General features: G+C 41.0%; 1 protein-coding gene across 4 annotated transcripts in view; it reads left to right on the forward strand.

The window, feature by feature from the left end:
- SEMA3F (semaphorin 3F) overlaps positions 1–19144 on the forward strand; it is a 141696-nt gene that overhangs the window by 84729 nt on the left and 37823 nt on the right. For 3 of the 4 annotated variants that reach the window (XM_088133997.1, XM_088133996.1, XM_088133995.1), the window contains exons 3-6: positions 9698–9858; positions 11667–11729; positions 14930–15049; positions 18719–18808. In XM_088133997.1, the coding sequence (XP_087990123.1) occupies positions 9698–9858; positions 11667–11729; positions 14930–15049; positions 18719–18808 (434 nt within the window). The remainder of the gene's footprint in view (positions 1–9697; positions 9859–11666; positions 11730–14929; positions 15050–18718; positions 18809–19144) is intronic. The other variant, XM_088133998.1, reaches the window with a different exon arrangement.

The following is a 19144-nucleotide window of genomic DNA, read 5'->3' on the forward strand; positions in this document are numbered from 1 at the left end:
ACCCACCACTTGCCCTGGTTCCCCTCCCAGGCCTTTTTTGAAGACAAGAGTCTGTGAATTGTTGTCCTTTGTGTATTGGGGAGGGAAGGGCTCAGCCGTTGCATCTTATTCTCTTGCTGTCAGTGGATGAAATATTTATTTTATTTAGCTCCCTTGATTGTGCTATTCTGTCCCATCCCAGCAATATGTGTTGGGTGGCGGAGATGCATCTTCTGAACTGTAAAAAGACTGCCTGAACATACCTTAGCTAATGTGCTGTGCCACATGATCCAAGCTGAGCAGAATTAACCCTTCTTCCTGGCTTACTCTGTTTTAACAGATCAGCCCATATAATTGCACCTAGATGACATAGGACAAGCCATCGTGTGGTGTCCAGTAATATCGCTAGAGAAATTCTTTCTGCCCAGTTAAAACTGCCACTGGTGAGGATGACTCCTTGGTGTGCAAGTGAGGTTTTCCAGAGAGGAAGTGAAAAAAAGGCAACAGGGGGAAGAACTGCATCCCCAATCCCTGCCTTCATAACTGATAACTTCTTTTCAGTGACCCCAAATCATGCATATAAATGCTATAAATACTGTAAAATAGAGGTAATTCTTATAAATACACAGGCAGATACACCACTAAGCTATGTCCAGATATGAACTGCTACTGTTAGCTATACTTCAGGTTATAATGCATGCAGGAATAATGCCACAACTTATTTGATAATATTAAATGCTAGCTATTTTTTTCTTATATGGTACCAATTTGTGGATAAGAAAAATGTCATTCAGTACCTGCCTGACTGCATGAAGAGCCAGTTTGGTCTAGTGGTTAAGGCTCCAGGCTAGAAACCAGGAAACTGAGTTCTGGTCCCAGGCATGAAAGCCGGCTGGGTGACTTTGGGCCAGTCACTCTCTCTCAGCCATACTCACCTCACAGGGTTGTTGTTGTGGGGAAAATAGGAGGAGGAAGGAGTATTAGGTATGTTCGCCCCCTTGAGTTAATGCACACACACACGTATATGTATATGTATAAAAGGCAGGATAAAAATGTAGTAGTAGTAGTAGTAGTAGTAGTTGTTTAGTTGTTAAGTCATGTCCGACTCTTCGTGACCCCATGAACCATATTGCGCCAGGCCTTCCTGTCCTTCACTGCCTCCCTGAGTTTGCTCAGTTTCATGCTCATTGCTTCAGTGATGCTATCTAACCATCTCATCCTCTGCCGTCCTCTTCTCCTTTTGCCTTCAATCTTTCCCAGCATCAGGGTCTTCTCCAAAGAGATCTCTCTTCGCATTAGGTGACCAAAATATCTGAGCTTGAGCTTCATTATCGATCCTTCCAATGAGCAATCAGGGTTGATTTCCTTTAAGACTGACTGGTTTGACCTCCTAGCAGTCCAGGGGACTCTCAAGAGTCTTCTCCAGCACCACAGTTCAAAGGCATCAATTCTTTGGCACTCAGCCTTCTTTATGGTCCAGCTCTCACAGCCATACATTACTACCGGAAAAACCATAGCTTTGACTATGCGGATCTTTGTTGGCAAGGTGACATCTCTGCTTTTTAATATGCTATCTAGGCTTGCCATAGCTTTCCTCCCAAGGAGCAAGCGTCTTTTAATTTCATGGCTGCAGTCTCCGTCTGGAGTGATCTTGGAGCCCAAATAAATGAAGTCTGTTACTGCTTCCATTTCTACCCCTTCTATTTGCCAGGAATTGATGGGGCCATATGCCATGATCTTAGTTTTTTTAATGTTGAGTTTCAAGCCAGCTTTCGCACTCTCCTCTTTCACCCTCATCAAGAGGCTCTTTAGTTCTTCACTTTCTGCCATTAGGGTGGTATCGTCTGCATATCTGAGGTTGTTGATGATTCTCCCTGCAATCTTAATTCCGGCTTGTGATTCTTCCAGCCTGGCATTTCTCATGATGTACTCTGCATATAGGTTAAATAAGCAGGGTGACAGTATACAGCCTTGTCGTACACCTTTCCCTATTTTGAACCAATCGGTTGTTCCATGACCAGTTCTAACTGTTGCTTCTTGGCCCGCATACAGATTTCTCAGGAGACAGATAAGGTGGTCTGGTACTCCCATCTCTTTAAGAATTTGCCAGAGTTTGTTGTGATCCACACAATCGAAGGCTTTTGCATAGTCAATGAAGCAGAAGTAGATATTTTTCTGGAACTCTCGTGCTTTCTCCATGATCCAGCGAATGTTGGCGATTTGATCTCTAGTTCCTCTGCCTCTTCGAAACCCAGCTTGTACATCCGGTAGTTCTCGGTTCATGTATTGCTGAAGCCTAGCTTGTAGGATTTTGAGCATAACCTTGCTAGCATGTGAAATGAGTGCAATTGTGCGATAGTTTGAGCATTCTTTGGCATTGCCCTTCTTTGGAATTGGAACATAAACTGACCTTTTCCAATCCCGTGGCCACTGTTGCGTTTTCCAAACTTGCTGGCATATTGAGTGCAGCACTTTAACACCATCGTCTTTTAGTATTTTAAATAACTCAGCTGGAATACTGTCATCTCCACTAGCTTTGTTGTTAGTAATGCTTCCTAAGGCCCACTTGACTTCACTCTCTAGGATGTCTGGCTCAAGGTCAGTGATCACACCAGCGTGGACATCAGGAAAATTAAGATCTTTCTTATATAGTTCTTCTGTGTATTCTTGCCACCTCTTCTTAATCTCTTCTGCTTCTGTTAGGTCCCTGCCTTTTTTGTCCTTTATCATGCCCATCTTTGCACTAAACGTTCCTTTCATATCTCCAATTTTGTTGTAGAGATCTCTAGTCTTCCCCATTCTATTGTTTTCCTCGATTTCTTTGCATTGTTCATTTAAGAAGGCCTTCTTATCTCTCCTTGCTATTTTCTGGAAATCTGCATTCAGTTGCTTATATCTTTCCCTTTCACCCTTGCTTTTTGCATTCCTTCTTTCCACAGCTATTTGTAAAGCCTCATCAGACAGCCATTTTGCTTTCTTGCATTTCTTTTTCTTTGGGATGGTTTTAGTTGCTGCCTCCTGTACAATATTACGGACCTCCGTCCATAGTTCTTCAGGCACTCTGTCTACCAAATCTAATCCTCTAAATCTATTCATCACCTTCACTGTGTACTCACAAGGAATATGATCTAAGTCATACCTGAGTGGTCTAGTGGTTTTCCCTACATTCTTCAATCTAAGCCTAAATTTTGCAGTAAGAAGCTCATGATCTGAGCCACAGTCAGCTCCTGGTCTTGTTTTTGCTGTCTGTATAGAACTTCTCCATATTTGGCTGCAAAGTATATAATCAATCTGGTTTCGGTATTGACCATCTGGTGATGTCCATGTGTAGAGTCGTCTCTTGTGTTGTTGGAAAAGAGTGTTTGCTATGACTAGCTTGTTCTCTTGACAGAATTCTATTAGCCTTTGCCCTGCTTCATTTTGTACTCCAAGGCCAAACTTGCCTGTTATTCCGATTACTCCTTGACTTCCTACTTTAGCATTCCAATCCCCTATGATGAAAAGGACATCTTTTTTTGGTGCTAGTTCTAGAAGGTGTTGTAGGTCTTCATAGAAGCGGTCAACTTCAGCTTCTTCAGCATCAGTGGTTGGGGCATAGACTTGGATGACTGTGACATTGAATGGTTTGCCTTGGATACGCACTGAGATCATTCTGTCGTTTTTGAGGTTGTAACCCATTACTGCCTTTCCCACTCTCTTATTGACTATGAGTGCAACTCCATTTCTTCTAAGGGTTTCTTGGCCACAGTAGTAGATATAATGGTCACCCGAATTAAATTCACCCATTCCCGTCCATTTCAGTTCGCTGATTCCCAAGATGTCGATGTTCAATCTTGTCATCTCATGTTTGACCACATCCAGCTTGCCTTGGTTCATAGATCTTACATTCCAGGTACCTATACAATATTGTTCTTTACAGCATCGGACCTTCTTTTCGCTTCCAGATACATCCACAGCTGAATGTCCTTTCGGCTTTGGCCCAGCTGCTTCACTCTTTCTGGAGCTACTTGGAATTGCCCTCCGCTCTTCCCCAGTAGCATATTGGACATCTTCCGACCTGAGGGGCTCATCTTCCGGCGTCATATCTTTTAGCCTTTTAACATTGTCCATGGGGTTTTCTTGGCAAGGATACTGGAGTGGGTTGCCATTTCCTTCTCCAGTGGACCACATTTTGTCAGAACTCTCTGTCATTACCTGTCCGTCTTGGGTGGCCCTGCATGGTATAGCTCATGGCTTCACTGAGTTATGCAAGCCTCTTCGCCACGACAAGGCAGTGATCCATGAAGGAGAGTAGTAGTAGTAGTAATAATAATAATAATAATTTTGCTTTAGTGCTAATAAAATAAATAAAATCTGACTGTTACCCTCTTTCATCTTATCACTTTTAGAAACACCTTCTGAAGGTCAAAGTCAACTGCCTTTTGGAGATGTGTTTTTGACAAAAAGCAACAAAGCATCTTATAGCCTTTTAATGATTAAGCCATTGGTTATATTCTGTGTTTTCCTCAGCAGGATCTACACCAGAGGCCTTTGGTCTGTGAGGCATTCTGGTGGTAATATTGGTATATAATAAAATGGCTACTGAGCAGACCCACCAGTGTGAACATAGCACAGTGTCTACTTTGTTAAAATGGGAGTGTGAGACACACACACCAGTATACAGTGTTCTAAAGCCAAGGAAACAGGAAGTGTGCTAAAGGGCATATGTATTTTGCAGTCTGTTGCACTCCAGTCATGCCCTTTCTCTCTCTCTTTTTGCACCTATTAATTCTATCCCTCCCTCGTGTCAATGAAACAGTGCAGTTAAAGAATTAACATTTCATCTGTTCACATCTGCATAACACTGTTACTGCACAGTGGGAAATAGCTAAAGAAAAAAAACGAGCATAATTTCGAACCTGCAAACTTCTTTCCTTTAGATCAGTTAGAGAAACTTCTAAGAATTAACTGTTTGCTGGCACTTATTGTGCTGGGTGAAGGATCTGTTTGTTCACTTATTTGTTTAGTCCTCTTGTTTCCTTCTCCTCTGAGTTGTGTCCAGTTGTTTTATGGCAATCAAATGAGACAGGGTGGTGCCCTCACCCACCCTGACAGAGAGGGTGGCAAGGAGGGCCCGGCTGCTTCTCCATGCAGCCAGACCCTGACACCATTCCCCCCAGCACCAGATATAATACTGCCATACTTTCCCTGGTAGTGCATGGTTCTCACATTTACTCCAAACAGCTGTCATCAAAGCAACTTAGGGAGAAATTGAACGTTGGAGGAAAAGTGTCAAAAGACTTTGCACTGGATGTTTTAGGAGTAAGGGGGGGCATCATAGTGATAGCATAAAACATTTGTGTGGACTTATCTATAATCTCGAGGTGCCTCCCCCGTATGACCACACATACCCGTTTAAGGTCAGCAGCAGAACCGTCTTATCTTCCATCATGAGAACCATTTGTATGGGCGAGGGGCAGCATGTTCTGAGTAATAACATTAGTGGTTGGATCTCCCAGGTATTTTTTGGGTCTTCCTGGAGACTGCTGAAAAATGAACTTTAGGAAGCAATTTTACAACCTACATGCATGATGCTGTTTGTTTGAAATGGTTTATATTGAGTTGCTATATTTTAATACGAATGTGCTATACATGCAAATAAAAAATAAACATATTGATTGATTTACTCTTCTGTTGCTGGCTCAATTCATATCTTAGCTGGCTACTTGGCATCATCTTCAGATTTCTTGACTTCACACTTTTTGCTTTGTCTGATGAACAAAATAGCAAACTGTTCTCTTCCTTCCTTCAGCCAGCAGCGGTTTGAAAATTCTTCAAGTTTTTTTCTGAATGTCAAGGCCTTCACACACATAGATATACCAACTCTGGAAAATCTCTTTTCTTAATGAATCTCATGGTTTGAAGCTTTCCTGACTGAAATAAAGCACAGATTTCAGGTTGCAGAAACTGCTTTTTTTTTTTCTTTACTAGAAGCTCCAAAGCTATCAGCTGGTGCTAGATGCTAAAGCAAGGCTCACTTTCCATAAATATTTTATGGAATTGTTTGGTGAGGAGCAACTACTTTAGTTCTGGAATTTGTCTGAGTTCCAGAACTAAATTACTCTCACAATTCTCCAACATTAAAACCCACTGTTGGATATCCTCTGCTGAAGCAGCATAATTGGGGGGGGGGGGGGGAAGCAGAGAATCTTTTCTTTTTTTTTTTGCTGCTATTATTAAGCAGTATGAGCAAGGAATGGTTGCTATTTACCACAAATCACTCCGAGATCTTATAATAGATCCAATTCCTCCTCCTCCTCCTCCTCCTCCTCCTCCTCTTTTTTTAAAAAAAGGTTTACTCTGGATATTACTTTTGTCCAGAAAGAAGTGCGGGCTGAGCATACTAGAGAAATGCAGGTCTAGATTAGTTGTAACTTTGGAGAACTCAAAGCTCTGGGATGTTGTGAGCAGGACTGTAGCACTTTCTCAAAAATGTGTATTTGGAATGTAATTATCAAGTATCCCCATACTTTTAGCAATAAGTTCTGTAAATGTGACATAATAAATTGCACTGAAAGTATAAATAGATCTCTGACAGCAAGTAGCAACATGGGGAAAGATGGAATGGACGTTCTCAGTCATCTGCATGTAAGACAACTGATTGCTTTATTAATCTTTTTAGGTGTGTTAATTCATCATACAAAGCATGGTCACGCTCTTATTATGCCTGGATTCTGAATAAATTTGATTTGTTGTAATGTTAATCTGATTTACAAAATCAAGAACTGATCAAGAAGAAATGGCCTAATTGTCCTGTGAAACATGACTTTGTCAAAAGCAAAAATATTTTTTTCTGGGGATGCTGGAAAGATGCAGCCAATCTGTTTCATAACCAGGTGATGCACCTGATTGTTGGCCAGATGAATGAAGCTATGGTTTTCCTCAGCGCTGGTACAATTCCTCCTTCCTCCTCTGGTCTCTTAAGGCCTTCCTGACCAGCCTAATTTTTTCCTGCTTCCTCCTTCCGATTTGTGTCATTGGCTGGTCTGCTGGATGCTCTTTTGGGGTTTTGGCGATTGGGGGAATCATGGCTTCATTGGCAGTAATTACCCCGCTGTGTGGATATCACAGAAAGGTAGGGCAGCTTCAGTGTAAGCCAGTGTTTCTCCACCTTGGCGACTCCAAGATGTGTGGACTTCAGTTTCCAGAATTCCCCAGCCAGCATGAGCACTTTGGGAGAATCTAGATTTCCATAAACAACTGCTGTTTAATTAGATCACATAATAATTGTTATTTAGCAGATGAGCTAAATAACCGGGGAGGGGCTGTGCATTTAGACTGCAACTCCCAGAATACTCCACTAGCAGGTGGAAGAATTGCCAGCTAACCCATCTGGAGCTCTATTATTGGGGTAAGGCTGGGTTTAGCAGTTTCTAGACCCTCTTGATGAAAATAGCAAGAGAGACTTGTTTATCTACATAATTGTAAAACTGTTAACTAAACTAGCTTTTAAAGTAAGGAATCCTTTTTTAGCAACTTCAAATTTTCTGGGCTAGCAACCAAAAAAGGCAATAATACTTGAGGAAATGAACTCTTCAGTAATCCTTAAATCAGAAGTGAGAACAGAGTTCTGAGTAAGTGTTGGCTCCAATTCTCCTCCTCCTTAAGGGAAGGCTTCTCCCAGTTAAGAATGGTGTCTCTGCCTAGGACGTTCCACTGACAAGAGCTCACTGCTGGAAACCTGCTTAGTCTCATGCCCCCTTCCACACTGAACAGCACACTTGCACAAACAAAGGACCCGTGTGGGCTCAATGCCCAGCGATGTAATTAATTCACTGGCAGCTTTGGCAAACAGCTTCCTCAAAGCGTAAATTAATTATTTGTTGTTTTTTAAAGGTAATTATATTGACATACTGTACAAAGGTGTTGCGAATGTTCAGTAGCAATTATCAACCACTTTGCAGCAGCTAAAGCTGCCCTCTTTGCTCTTGGTAAGTTGGAAGGCCAATTTCTGTAGGGATTTATTTTCAGGAAAGGTCTCATTTGGGTGAAATGAATGTGATGACTCCTTGCTGTGCTGATTTGCTTATCATTCTATCCCTCCTGGTTAGAATTCAATGTCATTATATTGTAAAAGGAATTGTTGTTAATGATCAGTCTGCTTTCATTTGAAGATGTCAAGAAGAATAACATGTGAATGGAATCAAGGTGTGAAATCAATATCAGGCATCAGGTCTCATTCCTGGGGCTGATTCCTAGACTCTGTAGATGTAGGATATATCTACAGTAACACCTAAAGTACATTGACAGATACGTAAATGTGATGTGATAATGCATATGACACTATTCTGTTCCCAAGCTGAATTAGATAGGGAGGCTTAGAGAGAAGGAAAACAATTGATTCATACACAGCACATTTAGGGGCAGAATGTAGCCTCCCCACACCTTGCCTAACCTCCTTTTCTATAGAAAATCTGTCCAATGTGGACATTCCTGCTGTATAGGTTGAGGTTCATTGAGGTTCGTTTCATTGAGGTTCACTGAGGTCCATTTTTACATGTAGATATCTAAAGAGAATGGGAGGATGATCATTGGTCCAAATAGGCCAGAGACAAGGGGGCGGACCAGAGTCCCAGAATAAGAATGAGATGGGCCACAGCAAATAAATGTACTGTATAGTTAAAATCACTAAGAAGTCAAAGTCTAAAGAAGCAATAAAGGATTAGGAAGGTCAGGCAAATAAAAGGCAAATTCCAAAATAGCAAACAGAAAAAGGAGTGGGGCTTAGACAGAGTCTCAGAATATGTCACTTAGACTAGGGGTGAGGAATTTGGGGTTCCCAGATGCTAAAATACAACTACCAGCATCACTCATTATTGACCCCACTCTTGGAGTAAACAAAAAGCCCAAGCTTTGTAAAATTGGGGAGATCAAGATCAAGCTCTTATAGTCAGAGCTAAACCACAAATCATTTTGCATTCCAGAAAATTTATTTCTAGAAAATTAGTAGACCACCCCTACCTCTGGGATGGCTGGATCAACATGGTCCAGAAGGAAAACTGAATGGGTTCTTGAAAGGGAGATTTTTGCACACAATTAGCTGGCAAAGCTTGGGCAATCTCAGTATGCCTGACTTGCTATGAGGCCAGAAGTAGAAAAGCCCTTTTCATATAAACTAACCTGCTAGGAAGTGAAATCCCACTTTCCAAATGCTCAGCTTGTCTGAAATTGATCTTTATTGATAAGAACACAATGAATATCCAATATGAATCCATGTTGTTTCATGGTATGTAAGACTGAATAGAAGTCTGCTCTCATACTGGTATTTTTAACAGTTGTATATTATTCTTCAATTTGCAGAGTGTTTTATAGAAATGCTTCTTTAAATTTTTTCATATGTATCTTAGATGTTCTTGTGCCTCACAGATTGACATTCTAGTAGAAAATAATCCAGAGTTAGATGCAGTGGAAATTCTTGATTTTCAATAAACCTGGCTGAATCTGGGCTGATGGGGTCTCATGAGCTAAGCTATGCTGCAAGACGAGTGTTTCTTTGAACAATTTGTTACTGTGAATGCACACATGTATGTTGCTACATTTAATAGTTAAATGTCTTTCTGAGTGTGGGGAGCATGTTGATTTCTCTTAAATCAAGCATGTTAATTTCAGAGGTTTGTCTATGATATCAGGATAGGAGGAGACAACTAATATAGGTCTTTTCTTGTGTTTGTTCCTGTAGAGCTCAAGGCCACTGGAACTGCACGCTTCTTCAATTTCCTTCTCAACTCAACAGACTATCGAATCTTGCTGAAGGATGAAGATCATGACCGAATGTATGTGGGGAGCAAAGACTACATCCTCTCGCTAGACCTTCATGATATCAATCGGGAGCCCTTGATTGTAAGAGCATTTTTTATTTCTTATCAGGAGCAGGCGGGGAAATTCTGTTTGATGGGGAACAAAATGCCTCTGGGATTATCTATGCTGAATTTGCAGTAGACAGATATTGAAGCAAATGAGTCTCTGTTGAAAAGTAAGGTGGAAACAGGATTGCTTTTTTAAAATTGCACTCGATCTTTCCACAGTTGATATATCAATTTTTTCCTAGAGTTTAATGCATAGAGCTTAATTAGCAATGAACAAAATATTAAACAAACATTAATATTTGTCCAGATCACCCTTTGATTTTTTAGGAAGGGGGTTGTTTTGCTTTTTTGGTATTTTGTTTCTTCAATAGGTCAACTGTTTTCTTTCTCCCTACATCACTCAACATAAGATTAGTCTACCAAATATAAAACAAAAATAATAAACAAACTCTGACAGGCACCTCTTATGCCACATCACCATTTACTGCTTATTTATGTTTTTGCCTGTTTTCTCACTTAAGCTAGGAGTCCTTCAGGACCAGGGGTACTTTGGGAATTTGGAGAGCATGGTGGGTGCACCTTCAAAATGATTACTATGAGAGATTTAGCTGTTCACAAAGTGATTCCTCTTTAGCATCTCAAAAGGCCTAAATGATGCAAGAAGCTAGTGCTTCGCTTTGCAGCTTGCCAGCTTCCTGCTTATTTTAATTTAAAAAAAACTTTTTTTTAAATGTTTAAACAGGGAGGCAAGTGGGTGTCAAGATAGATATCCAGAGGCTCATTCATATCCAGAAGCATCATGTAGTCTTTCCTGATTCAAGCAAGTAGATTCCCTCTTTTCTAATCCTGCTATGCACATCTACATGTTAATATTCATTCTTTTAAACGTTCAGCTACCAATTATGCTATTTCTCCTTTTACTTATGATTGCTAATGCTACAAAATCATAATTAATGCAGCAGAGCTAAGAGGAAAGCTCAACATGTAATCTGTAGGCTGTTTGGTCAGAAAAGACTCCATTGGAGGACCATTTTCCATTTTGAACTCAGGAGAGAGATGCAGATGGAGAGAAATAGTGTATATACCCATTCAAGAATTCATAACTATATGTATCTGTGCCTTCAAGTCAGCACTGACTCTTGGAGGCTGCCTAGAGAAGTCCCTGCAGTTTTCTTGGCAAGATTTTGGAAGTGGTTTGCCATTGCCTCCTTCCTAGGGCTGAGAGAGAGGGACTGGCCCAAGGTCACCCAGCTGGCTTTGTGCCAAAGGCAAGGCTAGAACTCACCGTTTCCCACTGGTTTCTAGCCTGATGCCTTAACCACTACACCAAACTGGCTCTTCATACAAAACAATGAAGCCTTAACAGAGTGTGAGAAACATTGCTTATGTCTGTGCATTTTAAAACTGGGTTACATGAGCATTCCTGCAAAATATTTTAAATATTTCAATGTTCTTCACTTCTAAACTATTGTTATTTGTGAAACAATGTGAAACTAAATTGTTTTAAAGTCTGTATGTATGTATGCACTTGTTCTTGTTATTACTACAAGAACTTGATCCATTGCTATGATTCTTGAACAACCGCATTGCAATGTGGTCGATTACTTTTTCCCAAGATGTTATTCTGGAATATCCATCCCCCCAAAAGTGCTGCCTTTAAGAAACACATCTGGAACAAACAGTAAGGTGATACAACTGCTGGTCTCCAAAATGATCATATTGCCCCAAGTGATTTCTAATGAAAAACTGCCAACTCAATATATTGTCTGGTTTGGGACTGGGATTGAGAAGAGACTATGGGAAATTAGAGTGGTAACTATGGGATGTTGTTTTGCTTGGCAGATCCACTGGCCTGCATCGCAGCAAAGGATAGATGAATGTGTCCTGTCAGGGAAGAACAATAATGTAAGTACTTCTGATGTTATCCTCAAGCTCATACAAGAGTTCAGGATGGAGATGTCCTATTATCAGGCAGGAGAGGTTGCTGGAGGTTCATCCTTACCTATCTTTAAAATAGAAAGTCACCATATGCTCAAGAGGGGTATTGCTCACACCTCCGCAAGGATTTCAGGCAGACAACAAGAAGACCAAATGCTGACTGTGCTTTGTCACCTTTCCCTGCCTCATCCTACCTCCTGTTTACTCTCACCCTTTCAGTCATATAGTCCAGATACTTTAGGCGATAGCTAATAATAGAATCCTGTTGATTGCTGTGTTTGCTAAAAAATGGCTTTTCTGGACCATTTTAGGTAATTTCTGCACTAGCCATGCAAGGCTTTTTTGATCATTTGGGCCCCAATATTTGTATCTGTGTAGGCATATTATGAACCATAAATCACACCGCAACTTTGAATGAATGTTCTCTACTGATTGGTGGAGAAGATGAAAGAGTAAGGTAGATTGCCCTGAACTGTTTGCCCAAAACTGTTTGGGGTTCTCACCCCTTGGCATAAAATAATGTCATGAACTCAAGAATTGACAGCAGTTGTACATCTGCATTTCCCAATATCTTTTACAAGAAGACAAAATCAGGGCTAATGCTGCTGGTTTAGGCATTTGATTTGAAGACAGCAACTGGTAACAGATTAGTGCAGGATGGAAAGTCAACCCATAGCTTATGGACTTCATGCAGTTCTTGGACACCTGGGGTTGTAGAGAGAGCTGCTGGGAACTTTGCCCATTTTGCTCAGATACTAGCTGATCAGAAGATTGTCTGAAGGCAGGAAAGAAATCTCTGGTTTTCAGCTGATAACAACAGCGACCTACAGTAGGATGACTAGTGAGGGAGGGGGAGGCTGTCCTCTCCCAGCAACCTTGCCCAACTGAAGGTTATGTTGCTGTGTACTATGTGCCAGGGCATGTGACTAAGTGTAGGTCATGAGCCCCGACCTGGCAATTTCTGTGGCCCTTGTGGCTGAAAATATTTCTACTCCTGTGCATGGAACATAATAAGATGAAGATGCCTTATCAGCAGTAGACTGTAGGAACTGGGAAAATGTGTTCAGCCAGAGCTAAGTTCATTGGTAGTAATGCATATTGATTTTCTTAGTAGGAGGAAGTAAGGTCAGAGGTTACCAAGCTGTTTCCTGCAAGGCCTAGCTAGCCTTTTGGCCAACTGTCCTTGAACTCTGTCTTGTGGAGATTTCTCAGCTGCTACTGTTTGAGGCTTAATTTCAGAGGAGCCAAACTCCCGGAGCAAAGGAAACTGCATTTGCTTGCATATTTCCCTTCCTCCTGAACTTTATTACCCTTGGCTCTAGCTGAGATCCTCCAGACTGAGGCATGAGGCAAAGAGGAAACCTGAGCTGTGAAGAGGAAATGGGACTCTGTGCTCAGATGCACTGCTTTATGCTCCATTCCTGGTCCTAGATCCAATTAATTAATAAGTTTAGGCCTTAACAACAGGCTGGGAATTCTCTGCTCATTCTCTGCTCTTCTCTGTTATCACTTACCAGATAACTATTCAGTATAAGTTTCACTAGCCAAGGGGTTTCCAAGCCCTTCATATTGTTTAATACAGCGTTTTTCCACCTTGGCCATTTTAGGATGTGTGGACTTCAATGCCTAGAAACCCCCAACATGTGGGCTGGGGAATTCTGGGAGCTGAAAGTCCATACAGCTTAAAGTTACTGAGCTTGAGAAACACTGCTCTAAGGGATCCAGTGCATTAGCACAGCCATCCTAGTCATCTGTTTCTCCTTCTAGGTATCCTAGAAGGTTTCTGAATGGTCCTCACTATCTTGAAATACAGTGCCATCAAGCTATCAACAAACATCACATTTGTCCTTGTGCAATTGCTAAAAGAGGAAAAATAAGGAAGAAGGTGAAAATTTACCAACAGGGCACTTTCTTCCCCTGCTTAGGCTTCACTGCAGAATAATAATATTAATAATAATAATAATATACAAGTTTAATATATTGGTGGTGGTGGTAGTGGTGGTCACACAGTCAGCCAGTTGTTTAGACTGGATTTGGCATTTTTATCCGCCTATCCCAGGCCCTTGGGAAGAACTTGATAAGTGGATAAAAATGCCAAATCCGATCTAAACATCTGGCTGACTATGTGACCAACAACAATAATACATTAAACTCGTATGCTGCCCGACTCCCAATGACTCTGGCAGCTCACAACAATCAAACAAAGACATTCCATTAAAACTGATAAAAGAGAAAAGATGGCAAGAATGACAGACCAGATGCAATGAAACAAGGGGGGGGGGGGCTCACGCTCCCTCGCCAAGGATTTATTTATTTATTTATTTATTTATTTAACATATGTACGCATTATTTTATTTAATTATGACATTATTATTTATCTATATAATTGTGTGCTGACTGGGGAATTCCGGGAGTTGCAGCCCACACAACTTAAAGTTACCAAGGTTGAAAAACACTGGCTTAGCGAGTGGGGAGCCAGAGCCAGCTTTACTGGGGTTCTTTTCCTTCTTCCCTGAACCAATAAGACCAGAAACTCCTTGTTTAGAAGGTTTTTCCTTTCATGCATTTGTATTCAGATCATTTTCCTTATGTCTGAAAATAAGCGGGACCAGGAGTCTGGCATTTGCCCTCCTGACACCAAGATATTTCTCTGGAATTGTACAACTATTATTTTTTTCAGACTTTAGAAAAATTGGCCAAGGACAAGAAGGAAAGCTTTGACTTGCACCATTTATAGTCTGTTTCAACTACAGATATGCTGTAGCATAAGACATGACCAAGGAATGTTGGCTCTGGGAGGGAAATTAATTCAAACTTCTTCAAAAAAAGACAGCGTGCAGAAAAATTGCCTTGCAGGCACATCCAAAATTTCCTTGGAAGACATGCTTCAAAATGTATGTTTGCTCATACTCAAAGAGCATCAGGCCTTAACTGCTCAGTCTTAAGTTTGCTGCAGTGACCACTCAATGCACATACAGTACCTGTCCATAGGGCTTGCTTGCTTGTTGTGCAAGGAGTTTTCTTTAATAGTAAAGCAGTTTCCTGCAGAAGGCCTTTCATTCTTTCATTGGGTCATGGTGAAGAGAGGATGGAATTACTCCCCTCCCCTCCTTGAAGTGGATACAATTCTGTAGGAGGCTTAAGTTAATGTTCCATTTGTCTTCTAGGGTGAGTGTGGGAACTTCATCCGCCTTATCCAGCCCTGGAATCGAACACATTTGTATGTCTGTGGCACTGGCGCATATAATCCTGTCTGCACCTTTGTCAACCGGGGCCGCAAAGCACAGGTGAGGTGATGTCAGAGCATATGGCTAGAACTGCAGCCAGGTTGGTAGTAGGGAAGCATCTGGACTTGGCCTCAGCCTATGCTAGAAGAGCAGACCCCAGATTACACTCCTATAGACCTTGGTGGGGGAGGTTATATTCAACAAACCATCAGAGTCTGGCTTTGAGCACTGAGACTGAGCCTTCCTCTGTACCCCATGTCTAACCCCAAAGGCTTAAGGTATTATGCAGTAATTTGTCCTCTTGGAACAGCAATAATCTCTAGGACTTGACAGTAGTCTAAAGTCACTCACTCAGCCCCATGGATAGGTGAAGATGTAACCCTGAATCTCCTCAGTTGTAGTCTCTCTCTGTACTCACTTTGCTGTTGCAAAGTGAGAAAAAGGAGCAAATATGTAGGATATGTGATAGGGATAAAGTAATTATGAGCTGAGATCATTCTTATTCTTGATGCAATTTAGACTGTCCTCTTTAAAATGGAGGTATTGAACCATTCTCCCCATCTACTGAGTGTTCACTTCTTAGAAAATAAGTTCAAAGCTTAGTATGGCTTCCATACTACATATAGTTGGGGATCAATTATCCAATATAAAAAGTCCATGCTGAGAATCTTATGAAGTGGAGCCCATTAATAAATCCAGCGACATTAACTCAGGAACTGCTATTTAGAGTAGCGTTTCAGTACTCATGACTGCCGATATACCACAAAATATCAGACCTAGTGTGATATGTTTGGTATTTATTTACCATTTCTTTTCATGAAAGGTTGCTGCACAGATAGTTGGAGTGCTGCATTTGTTATGTTGCTTTTCTTTAGGTTTGTGGAGCAAATTTCTGTTTTCAGGAAAGGGTTTGGAAATCATTTTTGCTGCCCATTACCAGGACCTAGATACGATTGAACTGGAGATGGGGACAGTGTAACAATGTAATGCAGACCTCTTCTCACCCATATATCATGAAACTGTCTTTTGCTGTCTATATTTATATTAGGCATTTATTTCATATTTTGGTCCTACAGATCTTACCAGCAGCATTTGCTCTCACCATTGCTGGGAGCAATGACTCCAGTTATTATAGTGCTTTGTCCCAGCTACCAGGCGTCCTCCTATACACCTACAGATCTTTGAAAACAGTAGAACTTGAGAGAGCATGCCCACAGAGAAGCAAAATTCTTAGTCAAATAATGAATCTTACATAAAAACAAAGAAAAATCTCTGTCCTAGAAAACGGTTTGGCTCAGGAAATCAGCGCTCATAGTGTTGCTTATTCTGCTTTAAGTTTGTTTTTGGTTGGCTCTGGCAAATCCCTCAAAATCTGGAAAACACTTTCATTTTTAATTTAGCCTTATTTCCCCCCTTATGGTAAAAGAGTGCAGGTAGGATGAGCCCCCTATTTTTATGGGTCTCAAAAATGTATCCATGCTTAAGCTGTGCACATTATCATCATTACAGGAAGTCTTCCTGAAAATGACTCAGATACCTACTTAAGAAAATGTTTACAAATTCAGGACTGAGAATTACCTTTTTACGTTAGCTCAAAGACAAGAGTCTTAAGCAGACATCAAGCCCATCCAAACAGATGGATATACCGGCATTCTCCAGCCAATGCTAACACTTCTTTAAGCAAGTGGAACAGTCAGGATTTCTATGCTAGGTTTGGCTGCATAGTTCAAATCCCAGAGCCTTGCTGTAACAAATGCACAATCATGAATGTTTCCATTTGTATGTACTAGGAAATGTACATACCATTTGTATGCATTAGGATATTCTTTCTCTATGCTTAAAGGATGTAAGAGATTTCTGGCATTATGATGGTCCACACACCTCTGTCTTCTGTCCACTGGCAACTGAGGTGAGCTGGAGGACTAGTCTCTTTTCTGTAATGGTCACAACTCTGAAACATGGGTGAATAAGGGAGAACTGTATGTAAAGCTTTATGGATGTATAGCTATTTTAAAAATTTGATGAGCTATGATGGAAAATACACCTGTTTTACAAAAGCTTTTCCAATTCAGTGTGTCCATCATGTCCAACCGTGAGGATGATTGTAATGTAAAATCCCTGGAAGGTAGAAATTGAGGAAGGCTGTGTTTCACAGATTCTGATATGGAGATGAATTTTAAGTATTGAAAAGGATAATATGAAACTCATCCAAAAAGAACCCCAAAAGTTGAAGAAAGAATTGTAGCAGAATTAAAAAATGGGCTGTAAGCATCTGATGATTAATCAGGCAAATTATGCATCAGAATAAATCTTGATTTTAAGCATGTTGATTTTATTTCATATCTGTGGTTTCTAAAATGGACATCAAAGAAATAGAATAAAAGAATGTTGTAAGAGAGGAGAAAAATTGTAAGAAAATTAAATCTACATCATATTATTAGATATTGCCTGATGCAATGCATATTTATTTAGCAATAAACTGACATTGCACTGAATAGAGTTTAAATCCCAGACATGCCCAGAATTATGTCTTATGTTACAGTAATTGATCCAGCACCTTGGGAAATGCCATTGAAGTTGTCTAAAATTATGTCTTTAAAGGATTATTTGCATTCTGCACATCATTTGTCACTTTTACAGTCTGGAAGCGTGCCATGTTTTACTGCACTATTAATAGAACATTATCCAAGTTTTATTTCCCAGCAACCAGAGGTTTTGCTGTTGTTAACATGTTTTCAATTAACAGATAAGCAACACCATCTTTGACGTTAAGGGGACTGCATACTATGATAACTTCCATCCGGTGTGGCCTGGGACACCCCTACCAATATATGTAATATAAGCCTTATCTTCCATTTAGCACACCTGTAATAGTTTGTAGGTTTTTTTCATTGTATTTTGCTTCTACTTGCTGGTGTTAGATATCACTGCTCCTTAAAAATGATACAAAGGGAAACTGCTCATATAGCGGTGGAAAACATTTTCACCATAGACTATCTTCTCATAATCTTTTTCCTTAAAGGTTTGCCTAGTTTAACTTTAATACAGACCTCACTTGACCATTTTCTACCACAGGTTTCTGATATTATATTGCTGCTACGTCTTTCGGTTGCGACTAAATGATGAAAAAATAGAAGTACTGTTTTAAAAAATGTTAATGCTTCAGTCTTTTCTTCCCAGAAACCAAACAAAAAGCATAGTAACTATTGAAAAGAACATCTTTGCTTCATACTTGTTCTACTCTTAACCACAGTTTATGCTTCTATGGTAAAAACCAAGTCAATGGCCCACCAAATCCTGCTGACCTGCAGCTCTTACTCATTGACCATACTGACTAGGAGTTGTAGTTTAGCAACATCTGGAGCCCCAGGTACCCATTAAAATATTAAATATTTGCTAGCTATGTGGCCAACCTTTCTAGTTCTGCAACCTCAACAATATAGTTAAGATGCCTCAGACCTTCTCAGTGTAGAAGCCACCCGGGTATGACATTCTCCAGATGGAGTCAGCCCAGTAGCCCTGTGGAGTGACTGAATAGCTGCTATCCTACTCAGACCATAGAGAGGATATAACTCTGAAGAAGAACTTGGTCTCAGTGGTGATCAGTATGTGTACTTGACAGAGATAGTGAAGCGTCTGCATGCTGCCTTCTCTGGCCAGACCCTGCCATTCCTGCTTCTCTGGCAGATGCTGCTGCCAGCGCTAACTCTCTGCTCCTCCTCTCCTCAGGCTTTTGAGCTGAACCAGTCCATCCAGCAGGGAGGACGGGGAAGTAGAGCAGTTGACTCCTCCCTCCGCCCGTCTCCAGTGGAACGCAAGGTGGGAATTGCGCTCTGCCCTGTCCTTCCCCAAGGACAACATGGCTCCTTCCCTAGCATGCCCGAGCCTGGGCTCTCTAACCTTCATTTTCAACTGGCATGCACCTAACAAGCAACTAACAGGGGGAGGGCCAAGCGTTGCCAAGACACGCAGGTGCCCATCAAGCAATGAGCGCGCTTCCTGTACAGCCTCTCCTTGCGTCTCCTCTCTCAGACTAACTCCTCCTTCCCCAGGCTCACATAAGACCTGCGTCAAGAAATAAGTCTCTCAGGATTTTTGATATTCGCATGCATACAAGTGTATCCAACCACTTGAAATGCAGACACATGGGATTGT

Source organism: Python bivittatus, unplaced genomic scaffold (assembly GCF_059951505.1).
Source record: "Python bivittatus isolate LINGU-HERP-01145 unplaced genomic scaffold, Pbiv_v1 ctg000080_np1212, whole genome shotgun sequence".
In the NCBI taxonomy this organism is placed as follows: Eukaryota; Metazoa; Chordata; class Lepidosauria; order Squamata; family Pythonidae; genus Python; species Python bivittatus.